Source organism: Cydia fagiglandana, chromosome 4, assembly GCF_963556715.1.
Source record: "Cydia fagiglandana chromosome 4, ilCydFagi1.1, whole genome shotgun sequence".
Classification (NCBI taxonomy): Eukaryota; Metazoa; Arthropoda; class Insecta; order Lepidoptera; family Tortricidae; genus Cydia; species Cydia fagiglandana.
The window spans coordinates 11,640,416-11,665,637 of NC_085935.1; the positions used below are offsets into that span (position 1 = coordinate 11,640,416).

General features: G+C 36.8%; 1 protein-coding gene across 1 annotated transcript in view; it reads left to right on the top strand.

Moving 5' to 3' along the window:
- Positions 1-2,079: 2,079 nt before the first annotated feature.
- Positions 2,080-25,222, top strand: part of LOC134663726 (trissin receptor) — a 52,531-nt gene continuing 29,388 nt past the window's right edge. Inside the window, exons 1-5 of the mRNA XM_063520185.1 lie at positions 2,080-2,115; positions 8,981-9,306; positions 14,988-15,132; positions 16,912-17,071; positions 18,558-18,755. Of these exons, the coding sequence (XP_063376255.1) occupies positions 9,045-9,306; positions 14,988-15,132; positions 16,912-17,071; positions 18,558-18,755 (765 nt within the window). The 5' untranslated portion in view covers positions 2,080-2,115; positions 8,981-9,044. The remainder of the gene's footprint in view (positions 2,116-8,980; positions 9,307-14,987; positions 15,133-16,911; positions 17,072-18,557; positions 18,756-25,222) is intronic.

Below are 25,222 nucleotides of genomic sequence, written 5' to 3' on the forward strand. Positions count from 1 at the left end.
TGAATTGACCGTGATTTCCATTTGTATACATATAATGGATTAATTTGTTCCTATATAATTTAAGATCAGGCGGGGTAAGAAATAACACTCTCCTTTCAGCTCAGTCTCTAGAAATTAATTCATCCCGTATTGCTTCTAGGCAAGGAATTGTAATTAATTCCTTAATTACTGTAGATAGAATGTTGGATTAACATTGAACAAATATTAACACAGATCCAGTATACACTGTTCTACCTAAATAAACAAGACATATTGAGCACATTAACTACTTCTATGTTATACCACTTATATACCTACCACATATTGGTAATTTGTTCCTAAACATGTTAGGCTATAATAACAAGCCAATTCGAATGTAGTAAACTGACATCTAAATAATGTCTGTACATTGTATTGGCGCGAGGGAGACGCACGATAGCATCAATCAGATGTCATTCTGATGTTAGTGTATGTACGTTCGATTGACCTATAAGTATTGTTATTAACCCATTCGCGCTAATCATGACACGTTGTCGTTTTGCCTCTAAGGTCCACTTGCACCATTCCACAAAGCCGGGGTTAACCGGATAAACTTGGCGTTACCATGGTTACCAGTACAATTTGACATTAAGTTAAAGGTTTAACCGCTTAACTACGGGTTAGTGGAATGGTGCAAGTGGGCCTAAGTAGTATTTTCGCTACACACCGGGAAACCTGTGTTATCGGCTACAACGTAGCGCTACGACTCGCTCAGCGGCGAATGTCGTGTTAGTTCGTAATAATACCCTCCAAAACGTCGTGTTGCGCGCTTAAGCTGGCCATACACACTAGGGTACGCCTGCGCACTTTTACCTGTACAGTTCAACTGCGCAGTTAAAACGGAGCGTCTGTGGCATTCGATTGTGCAGTTTTCTACGACTGCACAGTTGACCTGCGCAAATATAAATTAAATTACTTCAGTTTATCCTTAGATAGATTCGGTAATATTCAGGATATATTTTAAATTCATTTCAAAGTGCTCCGTCAACATCAAGCAGAGCTGACGACGGTGCCATGGCTACACAACTGAGAGTTTGTGCAGGTTTACCGCTGCCGTGTGTGTGCTCCACCCAGCTAGGGTTTGGTAAAACTGCGCAGGCATACCCTAGTGTGTATGGCCAGCTTTAAGCGAGTGAGCAAGAGCGCGTCACGCGCCGGGCCGTCGGTACAAATTGCTTGGCTACTATGAATGAATTCCATTCATGCAAGTTTACTGTTCGCTGTATATTGAGATCTTATTTTATTTTTATTTTTAGGTTAAATTTTTACACATTTTTTGAGGAAAGCACAATACATAAATAATCATCTAGATCTAAATCTGTTCAATTCTTTATTCAGGTAAACATTAAGTACAAGTTTACAGCTCCAGCCAAGGCACTTATACTGTTAATAGGTTGTCAGTATCATAAAATTAGTACACTTATTGTATTACACAATTTTTCGAAATAAATCTCAAAAACTTAATCTTTAGAATTAAACATACATTTTATGTAGGTATTACCTGGTATTACTAAGTTACATAGAGATTAGGTAGTAACATAGGTAGAGTTTGAAAAAATCCAGATACTACGTTGTAGGGACGGCCACTTGTCTGCGAATATGTGCAATAAAATCTTATGCAACAGATATTAATCGAATGAGTAGATGAGGTGGTGTAAAGCACTTGTGCCTACTAAAATATCATAGGTTTAATAATTATGCATGACGTATGGTCACAAATGGCGCCCATTAGAAAAGTGTTGCCATTTTTCAAATTCAAAATATTACTAAGATTTTAAATCTGTATGCATTATTCTTATAATATACGTTTACTTATTCACTTATAGTAATAAAATAACCATAGATCAAATTACACATAAGAACATTACATTACATACCTACCTAACTATATTATTTAAAGATGCTTACTAAATTATTCTACTTATAGATGTATTAGACATATAGGTAGGCTTATTTTATTTCAGTAGTTGTACCGCTGTCTTAGTAAAATTATCTATTGTTATACATTTAATAAACTCCTTTGTAAACAAACAATTTTTTTTCGCAGGTACGCTCGTCATATAGGCATCTAAAATATTATGTTCATCTAAGTAACAAGTGAGTGTAATATTCTGTTTACAACGGCACGTAGTATTTTCGTGCCGCTATTCGTACGAGAATCCGAGTAAACGTTCCCCATCTTTATCTTTATCAAACTAAATGCATAAACATAACTAACCGGCTTAACTAATAGGTACGTTTCTTTTGCCGGGAAGGCTTTTCTTTAGGTATATGTTTCAGACACTTAATTAATTAATTCCTCCCTATTTATACACGACACGGGTAGATAGGTATTTGTTTTTGCCACTCGCACGGACGGACGTCTTAACTAGTTACTCAACTAATCTTTAAGAAGTTTGGCAAATGCGAGGGCGATTAGTAGTCTTATTTGTTGAGAGAGCACTGCCATCCTCAATCTCTATAATTGTACCCATCTAGATAATTTATAAATCTAGTAATTCGTGACTAGGTACCTATAATCATCTCTAATCCTACCTATATATCATGTCAGTGTAGATTGCAACTGTATACAAATTGTAGTACACATTGACCCCAATTTGTTATACCTACTTTAAATAGTCTAATAAAAAGGTTTAAAATAGAAGCTAGGCTTAACATTTATAAAGGAAATTTATTATAATGCCAGTCAATTACATTTATATCATTAAATCCGACTGGACCTAGCTAATCCGGTACTGTGATACTATCATATTCTATTATATTCAGAGCGTATATTTGTATTTATTGTTTTATGCCGTTATTCATAAACGCGTCAGAGTTAGACCAAGAAAAGTCTGCAACGATTTTGATAGCAAGCGGAGTGCAAGGGTTATTTATACGTCATAATTGCGTAGAAGTTTGACGTTTAAAATAACACATGCACTGCGTGTGCTATCAAAACCGTTGCAGACTTGGCTTGGGTTAACTCTACAAGCCTTAATTAATTATAAATCGTTTGTCTTGATCTGTAATTTGACATAGGTAATATGTATTTTCAAGAAAGGAATAAATTGTAAATTCACTAATTTTAGCTTATAAAGTTTAATGAATAAAAGCGCTAATATTTACTAACATTACATTACATTCAGCAATTCGCTTGCGTCAATAAATGTATCTTTAATTTACTCACAGTTATGGAAGACTGTTACCTATTCCAAATCACATGAATCAAAAATGATAGAACATATTTATCAAATTTCGTATGGTTAAATATTTACAATGTTATATTTTGCTATTTTCTATCCATATAGATTCCTACCTATCTCGTAACCCATTTCTACAAAGCGAAACTTAATTGTTACTGCTTTGGCGTACAGGCAAACATAACAGCCCCTGAAGCTATACCTAATGATCTGTTAGTGCAGAGAATATCCTATATAATTATGCATGTACATTCAAGATTGCCAAATTTGAGAAAGAGAAATCCTGATATTGTGTATTAACTATCTGTTTTATCTCTATATAGTAAATTACCACTAATAGTAGTGAGTAGTAGTTTTATTACAAAATCTATGTAATAAGTGGGTCCGACATAATAAATAAAAACTGAATTTCCCTTATATTCTTAATGGAATCCAGTGATTAAAATTGACTGATGAGCTAAAAATGTCTGTACCGTTTAAGATCTATACTGTAAAAATGTTATGCGTAAGCAAACATATTAAGTATATTCGAATTGTAAACTGTTATAATTCAGAAGTAAATTTTACTTTAAAAAAAATACCTAAATATCTAATCCTTACCATTATTATTGAATTCAAATATATTTTATCTAGGAATGATATGAATGTATCATTGCTGTTGAGTATATTACATGCACACACCCTCTTATTTCTATAAAACATAAAATTATCATTTTAGGTCAGGTGTAGTAACAGTACCACGCAAATGAGTAGAATCGATACATGCTGCGATGCAAGCGTCAATTCCATGGTAGAGCATAATTGTCGTGGTCGAAGATGTTGCGAATATTCGCATTCCGCTTCACGCAGCTACTCTTATTACGGTACGGGAATTATATAACTGGTGCAGCGGTATCTACTTAGTTATCAACAAATTAGATACCTTAATAATTGGTAGTCAAATGAATCATGTGTCTGCTGACACGACAGATTGAAAAACCACTGTTTTGCCAATAATTTATGCTAGCCAATAAACTTCTGAAACACAACTATGCCTGCGATGCAGTTCACAACCACCAACCACACAGTGTTAGGGACCCCAACGCGAAACCGCCGGAGCTAGACATTTTTCAGCCAAAAATCCTCCTTGACGAAGGTCGCTAGATGTTGAGTCGGAACGCTCACCACAAAAGAATTAAAATTCACATTGTGTCGAAATTCTAACTTCGCGATCCTCAGAACGAATCCGGACTTGAAATACTGTTTACTAAATACTATGGTGTTTCGAATCAGATATTGAAACTATTGGTTAAATAAAAAACGTGAAAAGAAGTTATAAAATCGTATGTAAAAACACTGTGTGACTGTGTGTGGGAAATCTTGAAGAAAGGCCAGGTCAAGAGCACATCAAATTTTCTAAGGGGCGATTATCTTTCGCATCTACATTTTCTATGCCTATTTGCCGCTTTTTTCTACAGACGGAAATGGCTTGACAGACTTTATCTATAAAACCGGATATTGGTTTACTCAGTTATCCGCAAACAAAATATTTTGACGTAAAAATAAAAATATACATGATAAAAACCTTGGCCCATTTTAATTCTATAAGGTTATTAAGTATATTGTATTGATAACGTGTGCGCAATTATAGATTGAATACGGGGATTATCACAACTTAAACACACCTTATAAAACAAAGTCCCGCCCCGTCTATCTGTTTGTGTGTATGTATATTCACGCTAAACACATCACACCTTAAATGCTTACCGTTAGGCGGTATATTAAATTAAGCACTATGCGACGATTGCAAACAAGCATACGAAATTTATGATTTATTAAAAAAAAACCCGTCAAGTGCGAGTCGGACTCGCGTTCCAAGGGTTCCGTACATAAGTCGGACTCACGCTTGACTGCACATTTCTAATAAGTATCCTGTCATCTATAGGTAAAGTACTATTTTCTATTTTTCTTTAAAATTTTAGACCCAGTAGTTTCAGAGCTAAAGGACCCCGGGGGAGGGATGGTCGGACCGGCAGACAGACGCACGAGTGATCTATAAGGGTTCCGTCTTTTTCTATTGAGGTACGGAACCCCAATATATAAAGGAATCTATTCTAAAAGATTATGTAATAGTAGTATTATTGATTCTCAGACTCAAAATTTCACACTACCTGTGTCTCCTAAGGGTGTGTTCTCACTCCAAGGAATGGCTAATCCATAATACTATAGTTAGACCGTAAAAAGTCTGCAGCGATTTTGATAGCCCACGCAGTGCAAGTGTCATTTTAAACGCCAAACTTCTATGAAATTATGACCTATAAATAATACTTACACTGCGTGGGCTATCAAATCCGCTGCAGACTTTTATTGGTGTGACTATAGTAATGAGAACGTAGCTCTATCTATTCAGTTTGAATGTTACCTTTTCATAGCTATATTACCCAATAGATTCAGATAAATTTAGCATGGAAATGTTTGCCCTGGGAATGGCTATAGGTAAGTAGTTTCTTTTTCTGGAAAATCCATTCTAAACTCTATACTAAATAAAATAAACCCTCGCTAAGGCCAGACTGAAGTCGCGGACATCTAAAATACGGTAAATATGTATTACACTTTAGAAGCGTTTACAGCCGCCTGAAATAACGTTTCAGAGGGAGCTTCGTCACATATTCGAAAATTGAATTTTCAGGTGCCTGGAATATCGTTTCAGACCGTTTTGAGGTACCTGGTATTATGCAATACTAAAACTTCTTATTAACCGACTTCCAAATCCCAAAGGAGGAGGTTATCAATTCGGTTGTATGTCTTTTTTTTATTTATTTTTTTTTTATCTTTGTTACTCCATATCTCCGTCATTACTGGACCGATTTTGAAAATTATTTTTTTGATTGTATGTATATGCATACAGATTGGTCCCGTTTTTGTCAAAATCCAGTTCTGATGATGGGATCCATGAGGAATCGACGGAATTCACACGAAGCGCTTTGCTTCTACTTTCCTTATGCGAACTGCCAAGGAATGGAATTCCCTGCCGGCGTCTATATTTCCGTGTTCTTATAACCCGGCAACCTTCAAATCAAGAGTGAACAGGTACCTTCTGGGCGAGCTCGCTCCATCGTAGGCCACGTCTACGCCTCGGCTAGTCTGTGGCCATGAGTAAGCCCATTCATAATAATAAAAAAAAAAAACTCCTCAAATACATATGGTGATTTTTGTGTTTTTATCAACAAATCAAGCATATACATTCAAAAACGTGACATTTGATGAAGTGGAACTGCTGATGATGATCAGAACGGAACTCTTTAACGACGCATAGTTCACGGTTGGCGATTTGTCCTCTTCGTTATGTTTGTTAAGCAAGTTAAGTTTTTAAGCCACAATTTTATCAAGCTTGAGTTCTGATGATGGGATCCATGAGAAATCGAGGGAACTCCTCAAATTTTAAAGGCATGCGTATAGAGATTTTTGTATTTTCATCAGAAAATCAAGCATTTTCATTAAAAACTGTCGCATTTGATGAAGTGGAACTGCTGATGATGATCAGAACGGAACTCTTCAACGACGCATAGTTCACGTTTGGCGATTTGTCCTCTTCGTTATGTTTGTTAAGCAAGTTTAGTTTTTAAGCCACATTTCTGTCAAGATCGAGTTCTGATGATGGGATCCATAAGGAATCGAGGGAACTCCTCAAATCTTAAAGGCATACACGTATAGAATTTTTTGTATTTTCATCATAAAATCAAGCATTTACATTAAAAACTGTCGCATTTGATGAAGTGGAACTGCTGATGATGATCAGAACAGAACTCTTCAACGACGCATAGTACATGTTTGGTGATTTCGAATTTCGATTTTGACTTGGACTGGGACCCGGACTCATACCCGGATCCGGTTCGAACCCGGACTCGGACTCGGACTCGGACCCGGACTCGGACCCGGACTCGGACCCGGACCCGGACTTGGACCGGGACTCGGACCCGGACTCTGACTCAGAGACCCGGACCTTGACCCGGAAAACCCCTATGATACCTAAACTAAATAAACCGCTATGATTACCTACCATAAAATGTAGGTATAAAGTATGATGATGCCAAACCCCTCCCGCTCAAACCCTCGTACACCGCACCGCATGCGCCGTTAAGTGGGTTAGGTTAGGTTTGAACTGCGATCCTCACAGAACCGAACAAAAGTGGGTTAGGTTTGGTTAGAACTGCGAGCCTTACAGAAACGAAATGCTACTAGAAAAATGGGTTTGATTAGGCTCGAACTGCGATCCTCACAGAACCGAACTGTTATCAGAGAAGTGGGTTAGGTTAGGCTAGAACTACGACCCTTACGGACACGAAATGCTACTAGAAAGTACTGTTTTTACCTCCTTTTCTACATAGTGCACCATCTACCATAATCTTTCACCGGGCCCAATAGAAGTCGGTTTTTTTTTCTTAAAAATTATTTTTAACTCGGTTGTCTGTCTTTTTATAAGCTTCAGCGGTATTTAGATAACACATTTTGTTATAGTTTTTTTTAATATATTGTTATGATATGACCTTGACACGATTCGCGGATCATCTTGCGCGCACATAAATGCGAGCGATCATATAATATCAATAAGGAAACCTTAACCGATTAAAAAAATCTTTGTAATATAACTAAGTCTAAAACAAATTCTGCCTCTATTAGGTAATCAGAATCAAAGCTCAGAATATAAAGATATAAAGGCTAGATTCAGATTCAGTGCATAATGTGCCGCATAGTGCCGCACTGGTGGAATCCCGCCTTGAGAAAACTCAAAAAAATGTTCTATTATAATTTTGTAATTTATGTATCCTTCCGTACTTTAGTAAACATATATTTTATCATATAAGTTATGTGTTTTCACAATCTAGATTTTCTTTATCTTTCAATCTCCATTTGCTTGCTCAATAAAGTTTATTTATCTTTGCGGTGTGAGTTATGACGATGTTAATTTACGAAGACGTCAACTTTGTATAACTTTTGAGAAATCGTTATATTTTCTCGGCTCGTGCATATATTAAACGAAGTAAGTAATAAATTAACTTAAAATAAAAATAAATTGGGATAACAGATAATTTCTATTATGCTAATGTTTAAACGGAAAGCCGATTATGTTTTATGCTAATGCGGATTGTTGCATGCAAAATGAGACGAAAGTCGTTTGTGAGATGCCCACCAGCTACCAAGACAATTGTCAAGGCTGTATCAAAACAAAGTAAGAAATAGATAAATCAGAATAGGTCTCCAGAGCACGGGTATATTTCTATAAAATTCCCTCTTCTCTCTGTTGAAATAAAGTTTAACTGATTGTGACGCTAATTTGATTTAAAATGACGCGGATAATATGATTTATGAAACTTGGTACTTACATATATCACACTCTGATTTATTATTAGATTTACGGATTGATTTATGTTGTCACAATTGAGTTCGTCTCAAATGAAGTTAATTTACGTGAAAATAAAGAGCCTCTGTGGCGGGCTTGTATTAGTAATTTACTTTTAAATTAAATATATAGCAGTGTATCGCCATCGCGCTCCACGTACAGTCTTAGCTAAATTGGTTGTTCCATACTTAAGCTATGGATTATCTAATTTTGATAGAACCCTAAATGGCATAACAATCACGGAGCGTGACTGTACGTCTAACCAACATCGATCCCATTAGTTAATTAGTTATTATTATTACCTATTTATTATGTGTTTACCAAACAAACATCACCCAAATAAACTGACGCACAATGGTCGAAAATTGTAATAAAATTAAAAACTGTTCGTTTGTTACAGGTAACCAGAGTTACAATGAAAGGGAGCAAAGAAAGTATACCTTCTTTATAATCTACATAAATTCATGGATGGATCCGGAAGAGACGCGACCAGAAACATGTTGGGAACAAAAGAGCTAATTGTTTCAAATATTCAGTCGAGTGTCTGGGTCGCTGCAAATAGAAGCCACCCCAGCGGGCCAATCCATAGTAAAGAATCGTTTTTTAACGTTTCGAGATTAAATAACAGTAATCCTTTAAACGACGATGAGTACATTTTTGATAGAACAGATATAAGAGCAATATTCATTGCTCTTTATACGATAGTATTTTGCTGTTGTTTCTTCGGTAAGTATCTACTTATCTACACGATCTACTTGTTTATTTATTAAGGTTATTGTTTTGTTGCTATTTCATCCCGTAATAATTATTTTCTGTCGTATTCGTCTCTTGTTATTTCAGAGAGTCTCGGTACAAAAAGTACTGACGTTGACTGAAGTACGTTGGAAAACCATTATGCACTACATCTGTAACTACTTACAAAAACACAATTTTCTCACACGCTTAAATGTACGGGACCATGATGAAATGAGATAGGTATAACGATATAATGCGTAAATTCAAATACAATGGTTTTATATTTAGCGTGATCCAAGAGGATGAAGAGAAATATAGAAATAAGACAATTTCTAAAGTACCTATCAACAAAAGAGAACAAATGTGAAACCGTTATAAAAGATATAAGAATCGTAGTTTGTGTTACAAGGGATCAAAATGATATATGTATTTCCGTCAAGGGTGTACATTGAATCCTGAGCGTAATGAGGGATTCAAGTGTCAACGCCCAAGACGAAATAATTTTGATACACACTGCTTTTCACATCAACTATGAGGAAATTATTATGTTCCAAAATATGTATTATTAGTAAACAGTTGCATCTGTATTCTGTAGTAGGTAGGTGGCGTAGTGATGTACCTAGGTGGTATAGGTGGCGGTCAATTCATCTTCATGTAAAGATACACGACCTACACCACTACGCGAATTACTCATAGTTTGATTATGACATATCTTATAATCAGAGGTCGGCGAGGGCGAGCTGCCTTATAATATAATACGTACTACGTAAGACATGTCAAATTATAAGGGAAATAGCTCACCCTTGCCGACCTCTGCTTATAAATATGCTCAAAGAAAATATAGTTGAATACCCTATTTAATTGAATACCCGTGTACGACTCAGCAATATACATACTAGTTATAAGTCGGTTACCATAGTTTATTTATGGGTATTGGACACGTGTAACTCTAGGGAGCATTGGCGGCGCGTCAAACATATCCATAGGCATGCCGGGGCTAATTTGGCTTACATGTTTCCTTTATAACTCTGCTCAAACGTCCAAGAACAGGCAAGCCGGTAGGAATCGGCTTTTATCGACGCGCCGCCACTGCTAGGGAGGTGTGTCACTTATTAAACCTATCACCTATTTTTTAAAGTATTCCATTCCATAGTCTGGTCTAGTTTTGCCTTTAAGTTTTGCACCTCGCTTTAAGGGAGTGATAGCTGAGGTAGGTATTTTTGAACATGTTTAGCCTTAGACGAAATTTTATGTTTTTATCAAAATCTACTTCAAACTTTTTAGAAAACTTCCTACCCAGAATTTTATAGTTTCATTAATTTTGATGCAGGTAATTTTGTCAAGCAATGTCATCATCATCATCATCTCAGCCATAAGACGTCCACTGCTGAACATAGGCCTCCCCCTTGGACCTCCATTCGTACCGGTTGGAAGCCACCCGCATCCAGCGTCTTCCGGCGGCTTTAACAAGGTCGTCCGTCCATCTTGTGGGTGGACGTCCTACGCTGCGTTTGCTAGTCCGTGGTCTCCACTCGAGCACTTTTCGACCCCATCGGCCATCTTCTCTGCGCGCAATGTGGCCTGCCCATTGCCACTTCAGCTTGCTAATCCGGCAAGCAATGTGAATGAGCGTTATCGTAAAGGAAAGAATAAATAATAAACAGGCACGTTTTTTTAAAGTAGGTATTTGATCATAAATGGAGGTTTTTTTTTTGTGGCACAGTAAAATAATCCGTTCCAATCTATTAAATTATAATACCGAGAGATTTAATCATTTTGTATGCCTCCATTTCGTTTTTGTACCAGAAAAGGTGGTGATATTATGTTCAATTTGGTCCATAGGTATACATAAAACAAACCGCAAAAAAGATTTAATTTGTATGATAATGATTATACTTAACTTTCTAATTCTGGTATTTTTTTTTATAATTTGTATTTAAAAAATAACAAATTCGGGTAAAATACTAGTAGACCAAGATATTCAATATTTTTCCTAACCGTAATGTCATTCTTACTGCTGAGGTGAAAAATTGTAAGTGCCACATGAGGCCATTTATGAAGAAATGTTTGAATTCAGTTTAATTTGGGTGCAGTAGATTTAAAAGTAAAACTCTGTGTTGATGTTTCTTACTCCGTTTTATAGAATAACATTAGGCGCGTTTTTATGCTTTTATAGGTAATTATGTTTGTGCACCGAATCATACTTACTTTTTTTATTTTATTTGTCACTAAATTTCAGTCTCAATAGGTAAATCATTATCTACCTTTATTCTCATCAAAATCTATGAAGTGTACAAATTTGAGCAATTTATTACTTACTGTCTGAACGAAAATGTCGCCTTGGCTTAAATTCATTCACGGTATCCAATATCTTCAAGGCCTCTCGAGAATATACATGTAGGTAAAATGTTTTACTATTATTAATATGAATTTTTCATTCAAATGTGGAAATCATACCGTATTTACATTGTAAACAGGCCGTCAAATGTTGAAGGCGCGGTCAGCTACAAAGTGGGGGGCCTGCATAAAACTTTGTATACAAAAAGGTGCTAAACCTATAGTAGGTATTGCTGACTGCACTTAAATGCCCTTGAGCATCACAAAACCACAACAAATCATGTGTTGCGCGTGAGAACTTTACGTTACCTTAATAAGTACCATAGTGAAAGTTGATCATGATATAACCTACACGGGCACAGTACGGTGCACAGGTCTTCAAGAAAATCTTTTTTTAGCTCCTCAAATCTCAAAGCATACCAACTATATAGCGATTTTGAATTTTCATCAACAAATCTATCATTTGCATTCAAATAAATGCCATTTGGTGAACTAAGTTAGAACTTAGTCAAGGAAGCTAGTGTAAGCATAGGTACATTCGTTTTCAGAATTGTATAAAGTTACTTAACCAAGTGATACCTAAATGTTATGGATATTTCATTTTATTTTTGACCTTAATGAAAATACCTTTTTGACATTGCCATTTCTTACCTTTGAAGTTGCCACAAGAAAGGTTTTTGAGAGGCAATCGTGCACGGTTCCAATAATACGTAGGTATGTAATGCTATAAACAGGAAACGAGTAGAATTCTTGAAAGGCCGCATTTAAGGGTAGGTGTTTACGACCTAATTGTGTGTTCGCAACATTGTCATTATTTATTTTACTGTCCATAAAACGTAAATAAACATTCGTAACTTAAACGTTTTACTCAGTCATGTATTTTATTATTAATGTGGTAACATTTTAAAATAAATGTACACCACAAATAAGGAGGATCTATCTTACTTACAGGAAAGCACAGGTCGCTTTAATTGTAAAATGCCGCATTGAATTGCTGTTTCAAAGGAATGCCCAACATTTATTTTGTGTCTCTAACTTTCTGTTACCTTCGATTGCAGTTCTTTCATTGAGGAACTAACAGAAACTGTCTAGGTGATTATATTATCCCAGTTAGTTTTCATTAGTTTCAGTCTGTATACATATAATGTAGGCAGGTAGGAGACAAACCTTACTGGTAAACGATACTTTTTTAAATTTGTTTAGATATTGTTTTTGTAATTACCTGAACAAAAAAAAGATGCACCAGTTATAGGATAGGAGAATATGCACACTACCTACCTACGCAAAGCTGGGCTGTTATTAGCTACCGAGCTACCTGTCTACATCAAAAACCAAACGGTGATATCATAATTTACGGTCGGACAATTTTATACCGATAAGTACTCAATTTATCGCCGTCCTTTAAATGTCATGATCGATCTTCTATATTAATAATGTATGTAGATACTAACAACCAATAAATATTTATTACAACCTGATATTTTTAGTGGAGAGTTAACCGTAATAACCGTAGGTACGCCTACACAATATTACTATTGTATTAACTTTGCTATCACCGTGCTAACATAATAACTGACCCGAGCAAGAGAAAGATACCAAAATAGAACCACGAGTGTATAGATTGGTTCGAAAAATACAATCTTGAGCGTTACGAGGGTTGCAAACCATGAGTGAAACAAGTAATTTTTTTCTGCAATAACGCGAAGAAAATATTAAGTGTTACCACAACAAATCAAATACAAATGAACGCTATATTAAATATATGTATTTATCTTTTAAAATAATCACTTAAAAGTCAATCTCACAAGCCAATATGAGGAAACAACTCAAAATTTTCATCAAATAACTTTGGTGGTTAAAATGCAAATTTCCCATAAGGTAAACGTACTAGTGCTCGACACGCTAATGCCCAGTAGATGACACCTTGCTGTCACCTCTATTGACAATGACTTAAGTTTCAAGATGACATGTACTGGTACCGCGTCGAGTACCAGTACGTTTACCTTATTTTTTTAAGTAGCCTAGCGAGATTTACGAGCTTGACGGTGAAAAATCAATCAGTGTATTCAATAATTCATAGTATGTGTCCGAGTTAATTCGGTTCAAGGTAATCTATATATAAACGTCCTTTACTGACCGACCGACTGACAATCAACGCCCAGCTCAAACCGTATGACCTGGGAGCTGAATTTTTCACAACGGGCTGATTATGTTACGTGAGCGATCTCTAAGAAGCGATGTTGCAAAATTCAACCCCGGAGGTTAAGTTTGTTGTGGTATAACTTTTTTTAAGCTAGAAACTTGAAACTTCGTATACATGTATTTTTAAATACCTATATTAGTATAATAAAGTAAACAGTGTTTTAGAAAATTTACTTTCGTTGAAGGAACACATCGTGAGGAAAGCGGACTAATCCCAATAAGTCCTAGTATACCCTCTGGGTTGGAAGGTCAGATGACAGTCGCTTTCGTAAAAACTAGTGTCTACGCCAATTCTTGGGATTAGTTGCCAAACGGACCCCAGGCTCCCATGGCACGTGGCAAAATGCCGGGACAACGTGACAAAAGATAATGATGTTAGAATTACGCGTTAAAATTAGATCCTTAAACCTTAGAGCATTTAATAACTGGAGTCGCCTTTAAAACCTTACTCCTCTGCCGAGAAACTTGCACAATTGTCCAAACTTTTGTATGGCCTGATATGGCTATTTGTACGTTACGTGCTAGCAATACATTTGACGACCGCTCCCCCGCAAAAATTCCGCTGTTGGTACAGAAAATGAATGCAATGACGTGCTCTAAGCCTAAAGCAGTAAAACAAATCAAAAATATAGATGACTCCACAATTCTATTTTAAATGTAATAAAAGAAATGCCGACGTCATTTTGCGTCCAATAGAAGGCTTATAGTCTATAATATGTCCTCAGCTGGCTTCGCTCGATAGCGATTACTTAGTGTTTTGTTCTCGATCGCTCAGCGCAAATAGACATTTAACTGCGCTCTACGTAAGCACGTAAGATAGTGATTCACTCGAAAATTAATTTCTGTTCAGATGAACGTTGTCGTTTCTACTTAATCGTAGTAGTTTTTTTCATTGAATTCGAACCAGCTACTTAAAATGTAATATTCGTAATTATAATAACATTACCTGCACACATAACACACTTTTTTAAATATGCAACATGCTCGCTCGAATGCCCTTTGAATTAAATATAAAGCTTGATAAAATACGTGCTTATGCGCGGATTTACTACGAATTTGTTATCATACTTACGTATCATAGGATTAGTTCGATATGGTGTTATGTTTTGTAATTAATGATTTTTTTTTTCCAGGTAACCTGTTAGTAATCCTTGTGGTGACTCTTTCGAGGCGGTTGAGGTCTATCACCAACTTTTTTTTGGCTAATCTGGCTGTCGCAGATTTATGTGTGGGAGTGTTCTGTGTCTTCCAAAATCTGACGATATATCTTATACCTAGGTAAGTATAAAGATGTGAAGAAAATATACCTGCGGCTAAATAAAACATATAATGCGTTATATTATTATCTATTAATTATACGTTCAGTCAAGGAGAAAACCTATTTACATTATTTGCATTAGTCGGATGTCGGGACTAGTGCCGGATCAGAACACAGCAAATCACTCAGGATTAGTACTTCCTCTCCCATCCTCACTGCCATGGCAAGGCGATGATTATTTCTTACATACGTCATATTGATTACTTTTATTAAATATATAAAATAAGCTAATAAGTTAATTGAATTAGCTTAACCTTTGGCATGATTGGGAGCAGATCTGCTCCATATAGGTACATATACTCGTATTATATTCAACTTAAAAATGAAACTTTCATGATTGCTATTTATATGGCAAGTTTTTGACAGAAGCATTACGAAAGGTTAAACAAATTACAAAATAATAAAAGCCAGATTATCATAGGCACTATTGGCATGCAAAATCTAAAAAAAAGGATTGATTGATTGATTGAAAACTATTGAAAACATACAATTTGACGAGCATAATGGAACTCATTGTAATACCCATCACCCATCTGCCTGACTTCTCTCGAATTTTCTTCCCGCTCATTTTCTCATGTGGAATTTCTATTTTTTGGCTCGTAATACGTAGGCGGAAATATTTGATATATAACTTAATTCTATTTCAATCGATAGCAATACGCGTTCTTACTTAGTATGTGCGTTTTCACATTGTCCGATCCTATATCGGATGTCGGAAGGAAGTAAAATGTAAGATATGTTTCTCTGTATTTATTTGTGCATTTAATAAATCATTGTTACTAAAAAACGATAAATAACGAAAAAAAAATTCTCCTGCAGCTGTTTTTATAATAATCGCCTTCCGACATCCGATATCGGAAAGGCGATTTTGATAAATCCAGCCATCTCGGAGCCCCCCGTCAACTGTCGGACCGATAATATTTGTTTGTGTCCGTATGTCACAGGCATAAAGGTAACAGTCCATTTCCAACGACAGCTGCACTACTGTACATTTTTCATTTTACTATGGAAATTGACAATGACAGCGACGCGTTCAGTACCAGTAGTGCAGCTGCGGTTAGAAATGGAATGTTACCATAACGCTTGTTGTATGCGTGACCGCGACAACGTGACCCGGGCGCGCCCCTGCGGCCTAACTAAGAGATTGTAGGATGAACCTACATACATCGGGAAATGTGTAAACGCTCTAAGAGTATAGCAAAAATAAAGAAAAGTCAAATTATCAGACTAGATTCATTCATTCAGACAGACTTTGCTCTAACGACTGTGGTAAAGCCAAAAAACGAAGGTAATGTGTTGGATATGTATGTATGTATTTACCTTTAGGTAAGTGACATTCCATTTCCAACTGCGGCTGCAATACTGTTCATTTTACTATGGAAACGCGTCGCTGTCATTGTCAATTTCCATAGTAAAATGAACAGTATTGCAGCTGCAGTTGGAAATGGAATGTCACTCTTAGGGTCAATGGTTTCTCCTAATAACTAAACGGCTAAATGGATTTCGTTGAATGACGTTACTCTCTTATTTTAACGTTTATCACGGTTCGAAGTCTGCTTGCCAATGGTTCATTTATTTACTTAGACAAATAAATAGTAGGTATTTACATCAACCTTCCATTAATTTGAAAAATTCCGTATTATCAGTTACTAGAGTATGTATGTATGTAAGTATTTATATAATTTATTGATAAGTATGCCTTGTCATATAACCTTATTCATACCTTTTTCTTTTTTCAGCTGGGTATTTGGAGATTTTTTGTGCAAAATGTACCAGTTTGTGCATTCACTGAGTTACACAGCATCTATATTTATCTTGGTTGTAATATGCACTGAACGATATTTTGCTATTATACACCCTATAACATGCAAGCAAATTCTCACGTCTACCAGACTAAGGGTAAGATTAGTTAGTTTTTATTCAATTATAACTTGTTGTTTTGGAGAGCTTCCTTTTCTTTTCCATTTACAGTATAAGTAAGGTACAAATGGAGTACCTAAAGACTAAAATTAAATTAAAATACGAAAATTACACTATTTTGCTACATTCCTCAAAATTATGTTTATTTTCTCATCAAGGTCGTCATAAATTACATTATACATTTAATATAATAAAATTAGTTGTGTCTCCCAGTAAGGATCGTCGTATGCAAAGAAATATACTTATCTATCGGTCTACCCAGACTAGTTATAGTCGAGGTAATATCTGGCCCCTATTTCACCAACGTGACAGGTCCAACAATTGTCGACATCACTATTACTGACGTCACAGGCCTCCATAGGCTACGGTAACCGCTTACTATCAGACGGGTGGTGTGATTGTTTGCCATCAACGTTAATTAAAAAAAGAACTCCACTATATAGAGGCTAATGACAATTGTCACAAGAAATACGACATTTGTCACGAAATTCCGAACAGAACTCATTCGCTGTCAAGAATTACCGAAAGTTCTTTGAAATCTTGTGACAATTGTCATCATTATCATAATAAACATCGCAAGAGAAATACCTGTTTTTGCCAATATAATAATGTTTTTTTTAAATAATACAATGATGGTGACAAACAGGTATGCGGCCCGCCCGTGGATGCCTGTGACGTCAGCAACAATGTGACTTGTCGAATTGTCGCACCTGTCACGTTGGTGAAATAGGGGTCAGGTGAACTTTTTCTCTGGCTCTACGAGCTCATGCCAAACACATCTCGCTATCTGTGAACGCTACTCTTGCGTTGCTATTTTTCATTATTTACCAAATCAGGTATAAATTTAAAACTCCGATTTGAACATAATATACTTCAGTGTAAGAGGGCTAAGTTTAATAAAAGTTTCCAAGGAAGCTGCCCAGTCAGACGCGATCTTTCCGTAACTATTTATTGAATAATGGTGATTAATGAAGTAAGGATTCCGCTCGGGAAACTTCACAAGTCTGAGACTAACTGTTCGTGTCAAGTATTAAGTACTTTACAATTTACAAGAAATATGAACCTCACCAGGACGTAAATCGAAGTTCGCAAATTGCGGGCATCTCTCTTCGCCTTCATTGGAGTAAAAGAGAAAGATCCCCGCATTTTGCGAATTTCGGTTTTCACGGTAGATCCTTAGGACATAAAATCACATACTAGACCAAGTTAGCTTTACTTTAGGACAGCGGTCGGCAACCTTTTAGCAGCCAACGGCCACATAGTAGTTAACGGAGGTGATGCGGGCCGTACTTTGTTAATATTTATGACTTTATGAGACATTGTCGTTTGTCACTATTACATACAAAATAGCCAAGACGGCTCTCGGGCCGTAAGTGACAGGTTCACGAGCCGCATGCGGCCCGCGGGCCGCAGGTTGCCGACCGCTGCTTTAGGACCTAAATATAACTACATTATTTTTTGGCAGATGGTTATCATGGGCGTATGGATAACGAGTGCAGCATACAGCGCACCGAAGTTTATTTGGGTTGAAACAATAACGTACAACCTCGACAATGGGCACATGGAGACAATATGCATACAGCATCTAAAGAAATACAACTCGGAGATATTCGATTTGGTGAATTTCGGATTCCTGTACGTGACGCCATTATGCGTAATGACGGTAAGTGGCAACACATTCTTACTTATTGTGACTGACATCTGTATGTTTCGATTACTTACCTACCTATTTCATATACATAACATAAAAATTTTGCTAGAATGTTCACGGTATAGGGGCTAAGTGTTGGACACGTTATAACTGTATCTACATTAGGTGAGACATTAGGCATTAGGCTGTATCGAGTCTCAGGCGGCGCGGCGGTGAAACGCCAAAAGTATGCTCCCTTGGGCTCGGGGTATAATTATTTTCGTCCCTTTTGCGGTGCAATTTGTGCGTGACATAAGTCGTCGACTTAAGTGAAATTTCCTTCCTTATAATGGAATCGTATTGGTCTCATCGCTCTTACATTGGCATTAGTGCCCAAATAAGAATTTAATACAAAACATCAAAACTGACCTAGGTACATAATCAAAAAGGCTGGCTGTAAAATTCATAGCTTAAAGAAATATATGGTTGCCGCATTTTAAACACACACAAAACACCGCGCGGCACTTTCTCGTCTAGTGGACACGCTGGCACTAAACAGGAATTTAAAGCATCCACATATTTAAAGCAGTTTCGTTTCAGTGATATTTCTGAAAATTTTACTATACCAAATGACTTTCGCGTTTCTATATTAATATAATAATAATTCAGTCTATATGCGTCCCACTACTGGGCACAAGCCTCCTTGCATGCGCGAGAGGGCTTGAGTTATAATCCCCACGCTAGCCCAATGCGGATTGAGGACTTCACATACACCTTCTGTCTATATTATAAGAAAGAAATTTAAAAAATCTAATATATGACCGAAACAACCCACGTTACAAACTACAAGTTAGCAAGTTATTCATGCCTACAAGAGTGCAGTCAGCAGCAGAAGTTGCTAAGCGGGTGAGATGTTCAAAATTACCTAGACACGCTCTAATTCTTTTATCAATAAAGTCGCGTCAAGATCATTTTGAACACCTGGCCCGCTTAGCAACTTCTGCTGCTGACTGTACGAGTAATAAAAAGTCCGTCGGTACCGGTGAGCTGGCGTATTTCTCTAGCAAAGCCATCATTGCCTGTCACGTCACGACAATGACAAAGGCTTTACGGGGTTCTTTTTTCCATCAACAATGTCAATACAAGGATAATGCTTTTTTATTTGTTTGCTCTTTTACAGGATTGTTATTCCCACATTTTATAAATTTACTTAATTTATTTAATATGAAATCATTGTTTTATAATACCTATTTGAATACCTACTAATAGAAAATATTCCGAGAGTTTGGGTACTAAAATGTGGACTTTTCTGTATACTTACAATAAAACTCTTAATTTTACGCAATAAATATAAATTTACCTAAAGCTTATTCAGTCAGCATTCTAAAGTGGTAAAATAAATTCAATTTAAGGCTTTAACCATAGGAGTTATTGATTGAAAAACGATTTTGCTAAAAGGATGAATAAATATTTGATTATTCTGAGATGTGTGGAACATCAGTATTTGCTATCGTTTTAACAATATGCATAGAAGTAACGCTCATTACTGAGATTGAAATGTTTTTTAAATATTTTACATTGGTTAGGCACTAACATTTATTAAAAAGCACGTAGAAGCAGGCAGGTAGGTATTCAAATACGAGTAGATAACTTTACTACGATGTCACAATTGGTTCTTTAATTAATATAGACGTTACAAGACAAACCAACGGGGCTCCTCAAGTTATCTCGTGTAAGTTAGACTGTGCTAGAATATATCATATTATTCTGGCAGAAAGTTCATGGACGTTCGTTTGATTTAGTTTAATATTTGATTTGTGAATGTAAGTACATAGTACAATTTACTAAAATTGCTATTACATACTTACGGCTCGATTCGGGAAATGAATTATATATTAACTAGATACGATATAGTAAAGATATGTGACGTTCCACGGCAAAAGGTACCCTATGGCGGCTGGCGCTTACGTCCCATATCGCCGCAATAATATTGGAGCGGCGTTAATAATGCTTAAGCGTCAACCGCCATAAGGTACATTTACCAGTGGGGCGTCACATATCTTTGCTATACCATATCTAGCTAATCTCTAATTCATTTCAAGAATCGCGCCGTTATACCTACCATCTGTAAACCATCGTTCCTGGGGTCTCAAGCCAATCACTAATTAGGTACTTATTAGTAGGTACACACGCTTTGAGAACTAAGAATTTATTCAACGTTTTCTTGTTTTTAAAGAAAACAGCCATTAGCTTTGATGTTTTTCGTAGCTATTTTAAATTAGTGTTCCAAAAACGCTAAAGGTTCAGTCACACAGGGGCATTTTCCGGGCGGAGTGTGAGCAGGGTGTGAGCGTTTTATATGTAAAAGCGGCGCGCCCCGCTGACGCCCCGCCCGGAAAACGCGCCTGTGTGACGGAACCTTAAACGTCTTAATATAATTTTGACCGTAAGTAAGTTAAACGAACCCTTAATTGACATGATTTGTATTATTTTAAGTTTGTTCAACCCCAGCTAAACATATTATACAAGTAATTTGATCTTATTTAAAACATGGTAATGTTACAGGAAATGTTAAATTTGATATTAAGTAGAAGTATATTTTATAAATCTATGTTTATAGCGGATAGGTACCTATATAACGATTCCTTTTAAATAAAAAATTGTTGTAAAAGATCAAATTGTAGGGCATTTGGTTCGTCAGTGGAGATTTAGACAAAGATCGATTGAACGAAAACAATATATTGAACAATAAACTTTTGTTATTACAGTAATTGGTGTAATCCATCTGTCGATTGCTTGATGCCGCGAAGTCCATCAAATACAATAAATTAACATGCTAGGCGATTTATTTTAATCAGTGTCTATTATGGGACTATGGGTACATCCAACCGAAACGAGATCAGTATTTATTTTCATTCTAAATGGTACCTTACCTTACGGTACCTAAATACGTACTATTTGATTGCTTCGTCAAACTGATGTCTTATTATCTGAAGACGTATTTTAGGTCTAGATATAAATAGTACCTATTGTATTGTATTGTACAGTCGCCATCAGATATATCGGAGCGGCCAAGGTGCTCACAAATATCTGAACACGCCTCTATTATCAACGTGTTAGAGTGCGTGTCCAGATATTGTGAACACCTTGGCCGCTCCGATATATCTGATGGCGACTGTAGTACGGGCGATTTTCCGCAACTCTAAATAGTACCTATCTCTCTTGGTTATAAATAATCGAATGCTATCTTCAAATGCTTTATGGAGGAGGCACACTGAAAGGTTAGGACTGGACACTGTACAAATCCAAACTGTATTTGTTCAAGGTTCATCACCATACGCCGCCGTGTGCCCTCAGGCTGTGTTGTTAGCATCTAACGTAAACAAAACAAACAAAGTGAAGGCAATTCCATAAGCAGGTACCTATTTAGGGTCCGGTAATACCTACTTGTCCCAGGCTCACTCACCACAGAAAGTTACTGTACCCTCCAAAATATTTATCTTTTGGCTTAAACTTACGTAGAAGGTTTGCTTTAAATATATGCATAAAGGGACATAGGTAAATATAAATATAAAAGGTAGGAAGGTGTTTTTCAGTTTATTAAATTATGTTGACTATATAGCTATAGTATTTTTATGCATTTGGTACATACAATCAGTCCTCATAGAACGATGAATAATACTCACTATTTAAACGTATACTTTTTTAATTCTACTGACTTTTTTCTTATTCGCGAAATATTGTAGAACTTTTAGGCAAATAGAGGTTTTACACTTGTAACTTTTAACGAATCATATACAGTGTGGAAAGATAGTCGGGCCCTAGAGGGAAACTACCTTAAATCCTTAAGCTGGATCATTTTACTTAAAGGAGACATTCCTTTATTTTTAAAAAGAAACAAAACTGCATTCAAAGGTTTTCTAAAACTCGCTTGCCTCGCCCGGGACTCGAACCGACTAAAAATTCAAAAAAATAAACACTCACAATTTTATTGTACTAGTCGATACAGTTAATGTTAATGATAACATTTCTCCAAGAAACATTAGGTCTTACACTCGTCTGTCGTACAAAATATCAATAAAATTAAATATTTAGTACTCAAGATTTTTTTAGACAAGCCAAATTGAAGAAAAAAAGAAAAATTCTTTGAATGCAGTTTTGTTTCTTTTTAAAAATAAAGGAATGTCTCCTTTAAGTAAAATGAGCAAGCTTAAGGATTTAAGGTAGTTTCCCTCCAGGGCCCGATTATCTTCCCATCCTGTATATGAATGTTAGAAGGTCGATTAAACTTAAGTTTACCCGGGTATAACTAGTATTACCCAAGTCTATTAGGTAAAGTCCGAAAATTTTACCAAAATTTTTACAGGTGTATTCTGGGTATACCCATACACACCTAGGTCTGCCCAACGATGGCTGGGTAATGCTATAAATGTAATGTAGGTAATGTTGTTTAAATTTTCAGACTTTACCCAAAAGACTTGGGTAATACTAGTTATACCCGGATAAACTTAAGTTTAATCAGCATTCTAACATTACCTGTAACATACAGGGTGCAATCTTTTACGTGATACAAAATTAGTGTTTCATATACTTCTTCCCACAACTAAGAGGTCTTACAAAAGTCTCGATTGCTAACTTGCTTTATTCAGTTGTAATTTCAGTTGCAAGAGATCCTCTTTTTTTCCATATGAATGGTCATCCTACTTCTTTACAAATGAACAAAAAGTTTAGTATCAGTTTTACAGTAAATACTCTAGAGTTATAGGTACCATAATAATTTAAAACAAGTAATTTCGACAACTGTCGACGTGACATGACTTGTCAAAATAATCATCAAACTCAAAAAAAATACCCAGTTTTAAAAATGCCTCCTCCCTATCCTTTTACGCATATTGAGCGTTCGGATATGGTGTCGTTTTATTTTACGACCCATAGTACGGGGCAAACTCAGATATTGTTCCAGGAAAAATATCCGGAACTTCCAATCCCGACACGTCGTCTTATAAACAGTACTGTCCATAATTTAAGGACTTATGGCCAGTTTACGGTCCCAGAACATGCCCGAGGTAGAGGACGACGAGCACGGTACGCGGAACCGTTCCGTACTCGAGTACTGGAGTACTTTCATCGCCACCTACAAGCCAGCACAAGGCAAGCCGCGGCTCGATTTGGAACATCCCATTTTTTTATTTGGAAACTGTTGAATGCCCAAGGGAAATATCCCTTCCACTTTCAGCGTGTACAGGATATTGTTCTCGCGGATTACGGCAAAAGGACACAGTTTTGCCAATGGCTACTAGGTCACTTACATCTCAACATCTTGTGGTCAGATGAAGCGACCTTTACAAGAATAGGATTGTTCAACGTCCACAATGAACAGTGGTGGAGTGATGTAAACCCGCATGTCACACGCAGAGATGCATTCCAAACTCGCTTTTCGCTTAATGTGTGGGCAGGCATTTTTTTTTTTATTTTTTTTTTTATTATGAATGGGCTTACTCATGGCCACAGACTAGCCGAGGCGTAGACGTGGCCTACGATGGAGCGAGCTCGCCCAGAAGGTGCCTGTTCACTCTTGATTTGAAGGTTGCCGGGTATAAGAACACGGAAATATAGACGCCGGCAAGGAATTCCATTCCTTGGCAGTGCGCATAAGGAAAGTAGAAGCAAAGCGCTTCGTGCGAATTGGTGGAATATCTACCAAGTAAGGATGGAAACCGGCCGTGCGTCTAAAAGTCCGATGGTAGAATGGGGACGGTGGAATAAGCTCGTGTAGCTCTTGGGCACACTCCCCGAAGTGCAACCTGTAGAATACCGACAGGCTGGCGACTTTCCGCCGATGGGCCAAAGACTGAAGCTTAGCCGTTTGCTTCTTGTCGCCAATCATCCTCCTGGCTCTGCGCTCCACTGAGTCCAAAGCGGCGAGTTGGTATTTAGCTGAGCCATCCCACCGGTGACTGCAATACTCCATACAGGCATTTTAAATAACTGCGTAATAGGGCCGCATTTTATTGAAGGTACACTAAATGGGCCTAAATACGAGGATCTGCTAAGAAACGTTTTACCAAGATTATTGATGGGAGTTCCTGATGAAAATCTAGAGAACTTACACTTTCAGCAAGACGGAGCTCCTGCACACTTTTCACTACGGGTTCGAAACTACTTAAATCAGGAGTTCCTCGACCGATGGATTGGACGCAATGGCCCCATCGTTTGGCCACCTCGTAGCCCTGATCTCACCCCACTAGACTTCTTTTTATGGGGTGAGATTAAAAGGCAAGTTTACGAGCGAGAATCGCATACTGTCGCAGAGCTTCGCCAAAAAATTATACAGGCGTTTGATGTTGTGAGAGCCAAGGAGTATGTACTTCGCAAACTTAGAGACAATTTAAGACGGCGTGCGGAGTTATGCCAGCAGGAAGGTGGTGGACATTTTGAACAGTTATTAAAATACGTTTGAAGTAAACTAGTTTTCATTTTGTAAATAAATTTTGTCTACT